The sequence below is a fragment of the Rhinoraja longicauda genome, chromosome 28 (assembly GCF_053455715.1).
Source record: "Rhinoraja longicauda isolate Sanriku21f chromosome 28, sRhiLon1.1, whole genome shotgun sequence".
In the NCBI taxonomy this organism is placed as follows: Eukaryota; Metazoa; Chordata; class Chondrichthyes; order Rajiformes; family Arhynchobatidae; genus Rhinoraja; species Rhinoraja longicauda.
Genome location: NC_135980.1, coordinates 6,932,035 through 6,947,735, shown reverse-complemented (window position 1 = coordinate 6,947,735; position 15,701 = coordinate 6,932,035). Strand labels below are relative to the sequence as shown.

Below are 15,701 nucleotides of genomic sequence, written 5' to 3'. Positions count from 1 at the left end.
GGTCGGCGTGGACCCGATGGGCCGAAGGGCCTGTTTCCATGCAGCATCTCTAATCTGCACAAGGTGGTCCTCACAGAGTAGTTTAATGGGATTCCTTACCTGAGCTCAGACTTGGCAAAGTGGATGTGGAAGGTTTGGTTTGGGATGTAAGGGGGCAGTGAAGGTGAGATGGGTCTCCCCAGTTGGGTGCCAATGCCCAGAGGAGTGGCCAGATCGCTGTTCAGTTCGATCCTGCCACTGGATTAAAATACACTTTTAAGTACTGTGTTCCGCTGTGACTTTTGAATGCATCCATTGTTTATATACTCTGAGCTGGTGGTCATTTTCTTTTCTTTCCTTTCCAGTCCAAAGAGTCATCGTCTGTGCTATGCTGTGACATCTCGGTGGACGACCAATATGTTGTCACTGGCTCAGGGGACAAGAAAGCCACAGTGTATGAAGTAATTTACTGAGAATTCAATCCTTAGCCGGGAGAGGAGGAGACGGGATGGGGCGAGTTGTCTCCAACCGAGACCTTGATTTCCGGATCCGTTTGACTACATTTCCCAAGGAGCACATCCAACAGAACCTCCATCCTCGTTGGAAGACTGTCTCGTTTGACCTTGACTTGGTTGTTGAAATTTAACCTGGACTCGCTTCAACAAGAGAGGACTCCTGGGTTGACCAAAGCGACAGATTCTCATCGGTGGAGGAAGGTCTGTTCACCTCCGCATCCCAACTAACTCCATAATCGATGCTAAAGTTTAGGGTAACACACTCTTTGTACAATTTATTTTACTTCTCTGTTCTGTTTACTGTAACTTTAAAATTCACCATTGGGTTTGGTCATTTGTTGGGGGACATCATCTGTATGATTAGCATGACGCAAGACCTTGCTGCCATTCTGGATCCTGACCAGTTGTGACACACGTGGAACTTCGACCTGTTTTTCTTCACCAGTTAAAGCTTTTAAACCGCACTTATAAAATGCATCTTTTTTATATTGTGCTGTTCATGAGGTAGAACAGTGTGAACCTTGACACCATTAGCTTGCCCTCCCCTTTCCCAATCTCCCTCAGTCCTCACATAAACTAGTTTGTGGGTCAGTGTTGGATAGATGGCAGTTCCAACGTCAGCATAGGAGTTGCCAGCCCTGAAGGTTTGGTTTCCGTTTCCACTTGCCTGCACAGGCACCTTGGGTTTTCACTTGGGGGGGGGGGCGGGCTAAGCAGCACGTAAATCAAAAAGTGTGTAAATCACACACATGCCAGGCACATACATGAATAGGCTGCCATGCGGTGCCAAGAATAAATATAAGTACGTTATACCGGAAATAGGAGAGCGTAAATTAAATTTTGGCGGCAATTGGACATGTGCTCATTCTAATCGCGGCACGGTAGCGCAGCGGTAGAGTTGCTGCCTTACAGCGAATGCAGCGCCGGAGACTCAGGTTCGATCCTGACTACGGGCGCCGTCTGTACGGAGTTTGTACGTTCTCCCCGTGACCTGCGTGGGTTTTCTCCGAGATCTTCGGTTTCCTCCCACACTCCAAAGACGTACAGGTGTGTAGGTTAATTGGCTGGCCAAATGTAAAAATTGTCCTTAGTGGGTGTAGGATAGAGTTAATGAGCGGGGATCGCTGGGCGGCGCGGACCCGGTGGGCCGAAGGGCCTGTTTCTGCGCTGTATCTCTAAATCTAAAATCTAATTATTGTAAACAAAACACGTAAATGGCACAGGTGGAAAACCGCCTGTATGTGTTTCAAGGATTATCATTGATTGAGGCTCTTATCCATCGCCTGGCTATTTCCCCGCTTTGGCGAGGGTCCTCCATTGTCCGAGATTAACTTCTCTCTGTGGGATCGATTGAGCTTTCAGAACCTTAAGGGAAATGTCCAGGCAAGACAGGAGGGGAGAGCACAAGGATCACATCTTAAAGGCCGTAAAGCCGTTGTAACGAAGCGGGCTGTTTTTAGAGAACGGAAGGGTAACCTGCGGAAACCATCAGTTTCATTCACCAGGAGGGTACAGCTGGAGTGGGCATGTCACGTGAACAGATTGCGGCCGGTTGCAGTCAACACCACAGGTTGAAGCAACTAGTGCCAGTCGACTTGAAGAATTGCAACCCGTTGTGCTCCGCCTCCATCTGCGTTTAAACGTTGCAACGTTCTTGAAAACTTGGACCATGCAATCTCACCGTTTTATTAATGAAGTCTATAGGAAAACATCGTCAAGCACAGCTTATTTTGGCAAAGAAAGAGCTCCACAAACGTTTTATTCAAATCTTTTGGTTATTTTAATATTTGGACGAATTTTTCTTGCAAATGTTGTAATTAGACGGCTGTTCACAGTGGAAGAAATATCTCGCCCTGTTAACATCTGGCCAGCAAAGTAATTTGATCTTTAATTCTGATTCACAACAGTGTTGGTCAGACTTGCTATTTGGAGGAATTTGTTGTCATAGTTACCATTTTATCCTGCGTTGTCTATTTTCCCCTCTTGCACCATCCATAACATTAAAAGCAATAATTGTAAAGGTGCTCACTGGTTTCTCTTCCATTCCTCGTGTTTTCTGTCGTTCTTCAAAATGTGGTTCTTTGTCCATTGGTTTCCTTCCAGTCCTTGTCTAACACAGCCATTCTTTTGGGCGCCAGAATGCGGTCCACCCATTCATTACCTGGCCAGAGGGGGCGCCACTTGCACGCATGTGTCCCCACCCAAAACGCCGTCTGTCCATTCCTTCCACAGAGGTTACAAGACCCCTTGAGTTCCTCCAGCCTTTTGGTTTTTGCCCCAGACGCCGGCATCAGCGGTTTCTTGCGTCTCCTCGCTCCTGTCTATGCCTGACAGCGAGACAAGAACTTTCCAATAAAGCTTGTTGACGAGTGATCAAGAAAAATGATCCACCTAAGCCCTGACCAGCTCTTGCCATGAACTCTTTAGAAAGTCATGAGGCCAACTTTGGTGCCCCTGGATAGCTCATTCATAGAGCAAAAGTCAGATTGGGTTCTTAAGACAGTTGCCAATGTGGTTTTTGTTTTTTAAGGTAGATGGTTCGGTGAAAATTTTCTGACAATCTGTTTACTTCAAAACCACTTGATTACCTTGAGACAGAAACACCAACACAGCCCACTGTCTCTTAGAGGTGGAGGGTTCCTAAAGGGCGGCACGGTGGCGCAGCGGTAGAGTTGCTGCCTTACAGCGAATGCAGCGCCGGAGACTCGGGTTCGATCCTGACTACGGGCGCCGTCTGTACGGAGTTTGTACGTTCTCCCCGTGACCTGCGTGGGTTTTCTCCGAGATCTTCGGTTTCCTCCTACACTCCAAAGACGTGCAGGTTTGTAGGTTAATTGACTGGGTAAATGTAAAAATTGTCCCTGGTGTGTGTAGGATAGTGTTAATGTGCGGGGATCGCTGGGCGGCGCGGACTCGGTGGGCCGAAAGGGCCTGTTTCCGCGCTGTAAAAATCGAAATCTAAAAATCTAGATGTCTGGTTATTCCATCAACCTTGCTTCCATGAACTCTTTGTGCTTTTCCCAAATGGCCCAAAATAGAGGACCTTTGGGGGTGGCACAGTGGCTCAGCGGTAGAGTTGCTCCCTTACAGTGCCAGAGACCCGGGTTCGATCCTGACTACGGGTGCTGTCCGTACAGAGTTTATGCGTTCTCCTCCTGACCACGTGGGTTTTCACCGGGTACTCTGATTTTCTCCCACACTCCAAAGCCATACAGGTTTGTAGGTTAATTGGCTTTGGTAAAAATTGTCCCTGGTGGATAGTGTGCGCTAATGCGTGGGGATTGCCGGTTGGCGCGGACTTGGTGGGCCGAAGGGCCTGTTTCTGCGCCCTATCTCTCATAGGCCATTGTGTAATTATGTACATGACCTTTTTAGGGAAGGCAATTAATCTTCAGTCAGAAGGAGTGGAGCCTTTGGCCTTAAAACATTGAGAATGGTTGAGTTCTATCTTGTCATCTGTACGATCGGCGAAAGCTGTTGAATGCTACATGTGGTGGAGCAAAAACCAAATAAATTACCAGTCCTATTTGACTGACTCACGATCTGGAATGTCTGCTAAGCCATTCTAATCGGTACTCTAGATGTCTTTAACAGACACAAAGCGCTGGAGTAACTCGGCAGGTCGGGCCGCATTTCTTTACCAGTTTTCTCCCTCTTACTACAATCAGTCTGATGAAGGCTCCTGACCCGAAACATCACCTATCCATGTTCTCCAGAGATGCTGCCTGACCTGCTGAGATACTCCAGTACTTTGTGTCTGTCTCCGCAAACCGGCATCTGCAGTTCCTTCTTTCGACTCCAGATGATGACCTTGTAGGTTTTGATAAAACTCCCCCCCCCCCCGGCCAAATATTCACTTATTGACCTTGGTGCAATGGAATTAGAAGAGTCAAACTGGTTGTGAAGGTGAACTGCAGTGTGTTCAGGTCCTCTGAGCCTGTTCTGCTTTATGGATCTGCAATGAAAGAAAAGCCATGTACAATTTTTTTGTTGCCTTTGTTTATTAAAATGAATGACTGTAAACATTTAGATTGCCCTTGTTGTATATTTGGTTTGGATGGTAACTGTGCCTCTACCTTCCTCCTGGAAGAAATTAATAAATGGCTAAATTCTTCATTGACACCCAGGTATTTTTGCCGCCCAATATGATGATTTGTAATGTCCAAAATCCTCCCATGTTTCATACTTTTCCATCCCAGTTAGGGATGAATTTGTAGTTTATGCCTTTAAAATCCCAATAAACTATTTTGTATGTGATGTCCATACTTTGTGTCCACATAAGCACATTTCTTGTGTGTTAACCATGAGCGTGTTGACTTGGAAAACAAAATTGCAGCTGATTTTCAGAGTCTTGTGACCCTCCCGGTCTAAAACTGCGCTGTGACGTGTGGGTTGCGAAGTGGTTCTGTGGTAAGTGAAATTGTAAGTATACCTTGAGGATTGACACAAAATGCTGGAGTACCTCAGCGTGGCCTGAGAGTTGGGTGAGCGGGAGACATAAGAGATATGGAAGGGTAAGGTGTGAAAGCACTGATCAAAGGGGACGATGATAACGGAAATGCAGAATGGTACATGGGGAAGGTGACAACGAGGTGTACAATCAGTAATATTAGTGTAAGAAAATAACTGCAGATGCTGGTACAAATCGAAGATATTTATTCACAAAATGCTGGAGTAACTCAGCAGGTCAGGCAGCATCTCAGGAGAGAAGGAATGGGCGACGTTTCGGGTCGAGACCCTTCTTCAGTCTGAAGAAGGGTCTCGACCCGAAACGTCACCCATTCCTTCTCTCCTGAGATGCTGCCTGACCTGCTGAGTTACCCCAGCATTTTGTGAATAAATACCTTCAATCAGTAATATTAAATCAGGAGGACAGTGAAACTAGTCAGAGAGACTAGGTTGGGGGAGGGGCAGAGAGAGAGATAGAAAGCAAGGGTCACTTGAAATTAGGGAGATCAATATTAATGATTTCATTTTAATGATATAAGAATATGTGTTATCTTATTCTTGCCAACTTCCGAACTTCTTTTGAATTTTCCCAGTTCGACTTTCTCTTCTGAAGATGTAAGAGCTGAGAAAGCCTAGTGCCAGAGTCACGTTCTGACCCAGTGGTGCATTATTGGTGATGACCCATTGAACGGAGCTTGCTAAAATATTGTCAACTGTGATTGAGTTATCATCTGGACCAGAAGTTAAAAACAGAAAATGTTGGAAATACACAGTATAATCAGGAAGTCTCTGTGCCAAAGAGCTCTTGATCTGAAACGTTAGCAGTTTCTCCTCCCGCAGATGCTGCCTGACCCGTTGACTGTTTCCAGCGTTTTTCAGGTTTCCAGCAGCTGCAGTGATTTGATTATATTATCTGAGTCGGCTGGTTTTGTCTTTGAAGTCCCACCTCGGGAACTTGAACTGCAACGGCCCAGCCTCTCTGAGGGAAGTGTGTGCAATACTAATTTTAAAATAGTTTAACAGAGAATTAGTGTGAACAAGTGATTGATGGTCAGCATTGGACTCGGTGGGCCGAAGGGCCTGATTCCATGCTGTATCTCTAAACTAAACTAAACTGTTCACTTGCACCTCCTCCACCCTCATCTACTGTATCCGTTGTTCAAGATGTGGACACTTACTTGTACATCGGCGAGACCAAACACAGACTAGGCGATCATTTCGCTGAACACCTTCGCTCAGTTTGCCTGAACCCACCCAATCTCCAGGTTGCCAAACACTTTAATTCTCCTTCCCATTCTCACACTGACCTTTCTGTCCTCGGTCTCCTCCATTGTCAGAGTGAGACTAAACGCAAATTGGAGGAACAGTATCTCATATTTCGCTTGGGCAGTGGTATATTGATTTCTCTAACTTCAAGTGGCATTCCCTCTCTCTCCATCCCACCCCCATCCCACCCCACCAGCTTCTCATTTTCATCTAACAAACAGCTAACAATGGCCTGTTTCCCTTATCATTACTTTTTTGCATTGTTCTTTATCTCTCTACATCATCGTCTATATCTCTCGTTTCCCTTTTCCCTGACTAGTCTGAAGAAGGGTCTCGCCATCGAAACGTCACCCATTCCTTCTCTCCAGAGATGCTGCCTGTTCCACTGAGTTACTCCAGCTTTTTGTGTCTATCTTCTGTTTAAACCAGCATCTGTAGTTCCTTCCTAAACGAAATAAAGGCCCTTCCCTCTCTTGGTTGAAAGCAAACGATTGCAGACATAGTTTCCATAAAGAGTTAGGGGGGGGGTGTTGGTTCTGGGGGGGGAAGGATTATCCCTGGTACCCTGACCAATATATTTCTTTGGCTCAACATCACTTAATCAGACTATCTGTGCGTTGCCAGTTTTGTGGAAGCTTCCAATGAACACGGTTAACTGGGCGTGTTTCCTTCATTACAACAGATTGGCACTTCAAAGCTGCTTTATTGGGCACAAAGCAACGTCCCGATAGGAACACGGGAGTTATATAAATGCAAATATTTCTTTTAAGTAGATCACAATGATCCCATGGCACTATTTGAAGAGCAACAGTTCATGCAAGTGATCCCACAAGCCGGTGGCATGAAAGTAGGTTAACCTTTGATTTATCTCTTGTTGTTTGTGTCTTGCTGGATTACAAATGGCCTACATAGTGGAAAAAGTCGTTCATTGATTATGTGGTGTGGTGGCAGATAAACCTACCCACTCAATACAAGCCACATTTAAGCTGTAGGAATCTCGGTGGATTATCAGTAAGGGAGAGGAATGTCCCAGATGCCTTTACTAGCAATTTTGAACGTATATTCAGCATAATCTCTTTCGATCATGACTACAGGTGCTTGTCTCTACGGAGTTTGTACGTTCTCCACGTGACCTGTGTGGGTTTTCCCCCGAGATCTTCGGTTTCCATTCCAGGCTCCAGACGTACAGGTTTGTAGGTTAATTGGCTTGGTGTAAATGTAAAATGATCCCTAGTGTGTATAGGGTAGTGTTAATGTGCGAGGATCGCTGGTCGGTGCAGACTGGGTGGACCAAAGGGCTTGTTTCCGCGCTGTATCTCTAAACTAAACTAAACTTTAATTGCAATATCGTGTTCATCTTTTACTGTCAGAATTATGCAACCCATTCGCAACACTGATAGTGCAGTCAGCTTAGCTGGTGCTATTGCATGTTTAGTGCTTCTGTTCAACACTGAATTTCTAGTTTTCTCTATACAATAGACAATAGGTGCAGGAGTAGGCCATTCGGCCCTTCGAGCCAGCACCACCATTCCATGGCTGATCATTCTCAATCAGTACCCCGTTCCTGCCTTCTCCCCATACCCCCTGACTCCACTATCCTTAAGAGCTCTATCTAGCTCTCTCTTGAAAGCATTCAGAGAATTGAACTCCACTGCCTTCTGAGGCAGAGAATTCCACAGATTTACAACTCTCTGACTGAAAAAGTTTTTCCTCATCTCAGTTCTAAATGGCCTACCCCTTATTCTTAAACTGTGGCCCCTGGTTCTGGACTCCCCCAACATTGGGAACATGTTTCCTGCCTCTAACGTGTCCAACCCCTTAATAATCGTATACGTTTCAATAAATAGCAGCAGCAACTACTTTGTACAACGGGGTGGGATGGAAGAGGAAGAGAAAGTCTCCAAGTCTTTTTTCTTTAAAAGTAGCTGTAATGTATTTTAAGGTTGCGGTTGGTACTACTCTGTTCAGGGCATGGTGCAGGTAATGCAGATTCCATTCTAGATACTGGAACTGCCCTGGCAGACCGATTGTTTGCGCCTGCTCCTGCCCCACAGAACTCTGATCAAATACCTTGATTCAACCGTACCCTGCTTGTGCAGTCCCTTCCGATCAAACTCTGAGACGCCTAACGTGACTTCAATTCCTCGGCCCCCACTGTTTAGTTTAGTTTGGAGTTGTAGTGTGGAAGCAGGCCCTTCAGCCCCAAGGAGTCCGTGTCGACCAGCGATCCCCGTGGACTAATGATACCCTACACACACTGGGGACAATTTATAATTTTACCAAGCCAATTAGCCTACAATCCTGTACATCTTTGGAGTGTGGGAGGAAACCCACGCAGGTCACGGGGACAATGTAGTTCAGGAACAAACACGGGAGAGTTTTAGTATATAGATGTTTCCCACCCCCCCACGTCCTATAGTTCTGTTCTTGCTCGCCCTCCCACTATCCCCTCCCCATCCAAACCAGGTCTTTGTGTTTCCTTCCCCAGATTAGAAACGGGTAGAGATTGGCTTATAATTTATCCTGTCACAACATCTACCCTCCCTTTTCTGAATTTATCTTCTTCCCAAGCTGTCCGAATCCTGATGGAAAATCAGCATTTGGTTTGATGTGTGTATGCATTGGGGAGCATAAGCATCAATGACAGTTACTTATGGCTGCCTTGTGTGGAACTAACACTGAAATTGACAAGACATAAAACGCTGGAGTACCTCAGTGGGACAGGCAGCGTCACTGGATAGAAGGAATGGGTGACGTTCTGGATTGAGACCTGAAACGTCACCCATTCCTTCTATCCAGAGACGTTGCCTGTCCCACGCATTCCTTAACCCCATGGGCAGATGTTTCACTAAAAGCAAAATATTTATTAGAAAATCAAAGGGTCTCGACCCAAAACGTCACCCATTCCTTCTCTCTAGAGATGCTGCCTGTCCCGCTGAGTTACTCCAGCATTTTGCGTCTATCTTCGGTGTAAACCAGCGTCTGCAGTTCCTTCCTACTCAAATTGACTCGAGTGTTATTGTAGAGTAGACATCAATTTAACCAAGTGCACGGTTTAGTGATATCCAGAAAGTGGCCCATTTCTGAACTGACTGGTTGATTCTCACTTCCATAGGCGCTGTGACAAATTTAATCTGTTTAGGGGCATAGAGTCTTACAGCGTTGAAACGTGCCCTTCAGCCCAACTTGCCTGCCTGTCCCACCTGCCTGTGTTTAGCCCATATCCCTCTAAATCTATCTTATCCATGCACCTGTTTATATGTTTCTTAACTCAGTAACATTTAATAGTTTTCACTTTTCGCCCGTAGTTCTGGCTTCTCCCAATCAGTCGTCGGACGCTCATAGATCCACCATTGTGCAGAGACGTACTTGTTTAATTGGCTTGTTTATTTACTATACAGCATGGTTCTACAGTCAGTCACTTACATAGGCCTGTACAAAAGAGAAGCTTGTTCTAGAAATGCACATTTGGGTGCATGTATTTTTTATTGAAGCTGCAATATAATATAGTACATCACATTTTCAGTCTCTCCATTCCCTGACCTCTGTTTCTTTGAGTCAGTACTCCATTTCACCGATCCTCTCGTCCGCCAGCTCGATACAAGTATGTATGCATTCGGTACGTTTGATGGGGCTTTTGCTGTGATGCTGCAGCTCCTGCAACAAAGCTCTTGTATTTGCCCATGAAACAAGACCCAGCACTGTAATACGACTTGCATTCACCAAGTTCCTACTTTCCATGAGGTGATGGTTTGAAAATTAGTTTTTGGGGGGGAGGCGGGGGGAGGGGTTGCAGGATACAGCCCCGTTGGCATGCCGACCATCGATCGCCCGCTCACACCGGTTCTATGCTTTCCCACTTTCGCGTCCACTCCTTACACACCAGGGGCAATTTAGAGAGACCAATCAACCTACCAATCCAATAGGCTTGGGGAGGCGGGAGGGAAACCCACGTGGTCACGGGGAGAATGTGACCGTGAATGTAACTGGAGAACGTGCAAACTCCACACAAACAGCAGCCGAGGTCAGGATCGAACTCGGGTCTCTGGCGCTGTGAGGCAGCAGCTCTACCCGCTGCGTTACTCTGCCAGGCTTGTGGCATGACCCTTAGCATTTGCCAATGCCGCAGTTGGTTGCGTTGGTATGAAAGGCATCCTCCCTTTCAGCGGGGAACAAGGGACCAGGTGAATAATTACATCAATGGTTGAAGCTGTAAGCGTAGAATTAATTGCCTTTGCACTTCAGGAGGCCACTAACACCATTAACCACTCAAGTAGTCTTGGGAGTCTCAACCCCCAAAACCTACTAATCATTTTCCATCTGGTGCCTTTCCAATTGCCTTTGACTGCTTCCACCGCCTCTCCTGCCAGTGAAATTGTTGAACTCAAGGCAGCAGTCATCCTGAATGGTGACTGCTTTGGAAAAAGTGATCACAGGATGAGCAAAAAGTTCAACAGAAACTTCTATCCCCTGTTGTAAAGAGCTGTATCGTAGCTTGCGTAAGAGTTAGTGACACTAATTAGAAAGGACATGTAGAGTGGGATTAGAGATGGGTCTTAGACAATAGCATTCTAAACTTCATGTAGACACTACTGTTTAAATCACAAAGTAGTTCTGCACAGTGCATTTGTCCCCAAGGCATTGTTGGACAATTAAATACAAGTGGAGCCCCGCTTTCCAAAGGTAAAGACAGCATGAAGGACTTAATGAATGAATGATCATCTGTGCCTGCAACGCCTATTGCAAATTCTTTTCAGAAATATGTACACTTTCCACAATGACAGTTTTACTATGTTGCCTAACTATCCGAAGATTTTCACTCTATAGTATATTGCAGCTTTTAACGGTACAAATGCAGTCTGCTTTGGCAGTAGCTGTCGGTGACCTGTCCCTCATTAAATCCAATGTCCACTAACAGCTCGGTCGGTGTCCCTTTAGATTTCTTGCTTTGTAAAGGTGACTGTTCAGTAAATCACCTCGTAGACTGTAGCCTTCTTGTCTCCAGAGCCCGTAACAATGTACTTGTCATCCACTGAAATGTCGCAGCTCAGCACGGAAGATGACTCCTTCGACTTGAGGGGAAAGCAAAACACACAGAATATGGTCTCGGTTACTGAGTTGAGAAAAACATACTTTGCTTACCAACTCCATTCACATCTTTTGCAGACACAAGAATCTGCAGCAGCTGGAAGCTTGAGTGAAAAAAAAACAGTGCTGGAGGATCTCGGCTGCTTGTGTGCAGGGACTGTTGTTATTGTCACGTTGCCTGCTATCCAGTCAATGAAAAGACTAAACCCGAGTACGTGATTGGAGATCTTTGGACTATCTTTGCACTGAAGAGAATAACGCTTAGTGCAAGTTAAAGTCCAGTAAAGTCTGATTAAAGATCGATCGTCCGAAGGTCTCCAATGAGGTAGATGGTAGGTCAGGAATGCTCTCTGGTTGGTGGTGGGATATTTGGGGAACGTTACTGTGGCCAATGACCCAGTACATGTTATGGAGGAATCTGCAGCTCTTGGAGGGAATCCAGTGGTCACAGGTAGAATACGCAAACTCCTCACACAGAGTACCAAGAGACGTGTTAGAAGCCGGGACACTGGGACAACACCTCTACCAGCTGCACAACCATACCACATGTGTGTGTAAAGGCATGTATGTATGAGTGTATTTCTACATACACCCACATATATACACCTACACATAGACACATACCAACATACACTCACATATTCATGCCCACATATATACATACATAGGCACACCCACATGCATAGTATATTTACATATACATGCGTACCCACCTACACGCACATACATGGACCCATTCACACATGCATCCACTTAGACATACCTACATGCACATATATACATACCTTCATATATACACAAGTAAATGCAAACATACCTGTTCATGTACATGCACACACATATACAAACACACATACATGTACATAGATATATACATGCAGACATTTGCACAAAAATATGTGTGTTTGTATGAATGTGTGTGCATGTACACATGCACACATACATACACACACCAACATACATACACACACACCAACATACATACCCACACAATCACCCATGCACATTTTTACATACATCCCAACACAGACACGTGTGAGTGTATGTATGTGCTCTGTCCTTACATAGCTGTAAGTAACTCAGACTAAGGGTCATTCAATACCTGGAATATACTGGCTCCATAGGGAGTCCTCCATGCATTCAGCAGGTTGTCCTTGCCAGTGCTCACAAACCATTTACCTGAAAAACAAAAGAAAACAGAACTGAAACCAATATTTTTTTTTTGGACAATTTTTACTCCATACTATAGTTATCTGGAAGTAAGAACATGGTTGGGTTACTGAAGCAACAGAAGTACTTTGTAGGGTCCCGACACAAACAACACCTATCCATGTTCCCCAGAGATGCTGCCCGACCCGCTCAGTTACTCCAACACTTTGTCTCTTCTGAAGAACTCTCCTTCACCTGTTCAAACTAAACATGTCTCTGAGTAATTTATTGTGTCTGAGTTTAGTTTATTGCCACATGTGCCAAGGCACGTTCCAACCAGTCAGCGGAAAGACTGTACATGATAACAATCGAGCCATCCAGTGTACAGATACATAATAAAGGGAATAAAGTGAATAACATTTAGTGCAAGGTAAAGTCCGATCAAAGATAGTCTGAGGGTCTCCAGTGAGTTAGATAGTATACTGCTCAGGACTGCTCTCGACTTGTTGGGATGATGGTTCAGCTGCCTGATAACAGCTGGGCCGAAAATGTCCCTGACTAACACATACATAAGTGCGCTTGGATTTTGCCAGCAGATTTGGGGGGGGGGGGGGGGGGGCTGGGGGGGCTGGATAATTCTGTCTGCTCAACTAGTTTTATTGAATCTCCCCCATCATACCCCTAGGTCAGATTGAGCACAACAGGATCTGTGGGACAATGGCCGAGGAGATGATGTGGGAGCGTTAGTTCTCCCCGATTATTTCATTTGCTGGTTTTAACTGGTTGACTGATGGGGCTTGGGTGATTAGAACGAAGGAGTCGAGGAGCTGGTGGCTCAGGAGCATTGGAGTGGGGACAACCAACAGCCACTTTAACCCCCCCCCCCCTCCCATTCCCACACTGACCTAGAGTGGTAGGAAACAAAACTGCAGATGCTGGTTTAAATCGAAGGTAGACACAAAATGCTGGGGTAACTCAGCGGGTCAGGCAGCATCTCTGGAGAGAAAGAATGGGTGATGTTTCTGCCTACTAAAATGGTGTCATGACACACTACGGTTTTTAGGGTCAAGTGGTCCATTTTGCTCTGCTCTATTATCTTTGGATGATATAGACCTGCTCTGACCTCCCATTTTATCATGCTGGAGAAAGGAAGCCTGTCTCAAGAAAACAAATCTTCCACAAAGTAGATGAGGGTTATCAGGTTTCTATCTATAGCAGCCATCTATACCCAAAGCACACGGCAGACCTCAGATTGTTATTTCCTGTGGGGATAAGGTTAGCAGACCAGCACTGCTGTGAGTTTAGCTTAGAGATACAGCATGGAAACAGACCATTTGGCACACCGAGTCAACCCTGTCCAGCGATCACCTACACGCTGGTTCCATCCGACACACTTGGGACAATTTACAGAAGCCAATTAATCTTCCAACCTGCACACATTTGGAGAGTGGGAGGAAACTGGAGCACCCGGAGAAACCCCACGCAGTCACAGGGGGAACATACAAACTCCGCGCAGACAGCACTCGAGGTGAGGATTGAAGCCGGGTCTCTGGTACTGTGAGGCAGCAACTCTACCGCTGCTCCACTGTTGTCGCCAGTTTGGTTTCCTCCGGATAACAGTGAAGACGGGACATCAGGTCAGTACTTGCATTCGGAGAAACACATTCCAGGGTTGCAACGGAGTTGAAAGTAGTATCTGGGGCAATGTATGGGATGTACGTGAGGCAGTCACTTCCCGGACATCTGGAATAAATACTTCATTAAAGCTGTCTATATGTGCGTGGACTAAATTTCTGCTGAACCTAATAAAGAACTCCCCTATGACCACAGAAGCTTTCCTGTTGGCAGCCTGCCAGGGTGATGGACTCTTACCATCAGTAAAGATGTTTAATAGGGTTCTTAGTATTTTGAACTATCCTCTCATCAAACACACAGAGGAAGAGTGGAAAATGAGAGCAGAGAAGACTGTCAATAATGGGTCAAGAGTTCACCGAGGGCCACGTGAATCCTGGACACAGGGAACTGCAGATGCTGGTTTACAAAGAAAGACACAAAGTGCAAAGTTACTCAGCGGGTCAGGCAGCATCGCTGGAGGACATGGACAGGTGGCGTTTCCGGTTGGGACCCTTCTTCAGACGTATAGTGGGGGGCGTGGAAAGAAAGCTGAAGAGAGGAGGGGGCAGGACAAAGTAATAAGCTGTGATGGGGGAGGAGGGGAGGCAGATGATGGACAGAAGCCAGAGATGAACATAACAGGCAGACGGTGTGAAACAAAATGGTTGATGAGTTGCAAATTGTGAAGCTGGAGGAAGGAATGTCTGTGGAAGGGGATGGGAGAAATAGTTGTGCGAGTCCAGGTGGGGCATAATAGGGGAGAGGGGAAAATAGGATGGGGTTTAGGGGGTAGAAGGGATAAGAGGAGGGTTTGTAGTAACCGACAATTGGAGAATTCAATGTTTGTACTGTTGGTTTGGAAACTACAAGAAGTCCTGTTTGGATACATTGACGGCGCCAACTGAAACGCCAAGAATTTGGCATTGTGTGAACATGGATCAGATTAAAGCTCCACTGTGAATAATGATGGAACATTAAACAACTAACAAGAGCAGGCGGCTCCAAGCCCAACAAAGACAGGGCCCAGCACGTCAGTGCCACAGACAAGGGGGGGAAGCCTTCACAACCATATTCCACTGGAGGTGGTTTCTCAATCTCTGCTTCCTCCTGAGATCCCACCGTGACAGAGACTCGTCTGCAGCCACGGTGCACTCCATGCCATAAGAAGTAAAGGGACAAGCCAAAGCTATGTGAACAAATAACATTCCTGGAGACCACACTGCAGAACTAACCATACCAGTTGCAAAGCTACTTCAGTACTGCTACAATACTTGCATTTACATGACAATGAGGAAGATTAATCGTGTATGTCTTAGTTATAAAAGCAGGGCAAGCTTATCCCAGTGACTACCTGTCAGTCATACAGCATGAAAACATGCCTTAAGGTCCAATTCATTCATGCCGATATGGCCCATATTCCTCTAAACCTTTCCTATCCAAGTACCTCTCCAAGCATCTTTTAAATGTTATCGTACCTGCGTCAATTATCCCTTCTGACAGCTAGTTCAATATATCCACCACCCTCTGTGTGAAAGAGCTGCCCCTCAGGTTCCCAATAAATCCTCCCCTCTCACCTTAATCCTATGCCCTCTAGTTCCAAAACATTATCTCCCCATGTTCTCCATTGATGCGAGCTGACCC

At 45.8% G+C, this 15,701-nt stretch overlaps 2 protein-coding genes across 16 annotated transcripts in view; one reads left to right on the top strand and one right to left on the bottom strand.

The window, feature by feature from the left end:
* LOC144607165 (transducin-like enhancer protein 4) overlaps positions 1-4,751 on the top strand; it is a 567,195-nt gene extending 562,444 nt beyond the window's left edge. For all 6 annotated transcript variants that reach the window (XM_078423813.1, XM_078423817.1, XM_078423814.1 and 3 more), the window contains one exon: positions 345-4,751. In XM_078423813.1, coding sequence (XP_078279939.1) covers positions 345-452 — 108 coding nt within the window. In that variant the 3' untranslated portion in view covers positions 453-4,751. The remainder of the gene's footprint in view (positions 1-344) is intronic.
* Positions 4,752-9,583: 4,832 nt separating this feature from the next.
* Positions 9,584-15,701, bottom strand: part of LOC144607166 (transducin-like enhancer protein 4) — a 224,317-nt gene continuing 218,199 nt past the window's right edge. For all 10 annotated transcript variants that reach the window (XM_078423818.1, XM_078423820.1, XM_078423822.1 and 7 more), the window contains 2 exons: positions 12,400-12,476; positions 9,584-11,281 (listed from right to left, as the gene is read on the bottom strand). In XM_078423818.1, coding sequence (XP_078279944.1) covers positions 11,174-11,281; positions 12,400-12,476 — 185 coding nt within the window. In that variant the 3' untranslated portion in view covers positions 9,584-11,173. The remainder of the gene's footprint in view (positions 11,282-12,399; positions 12,477-15,701) is intronic.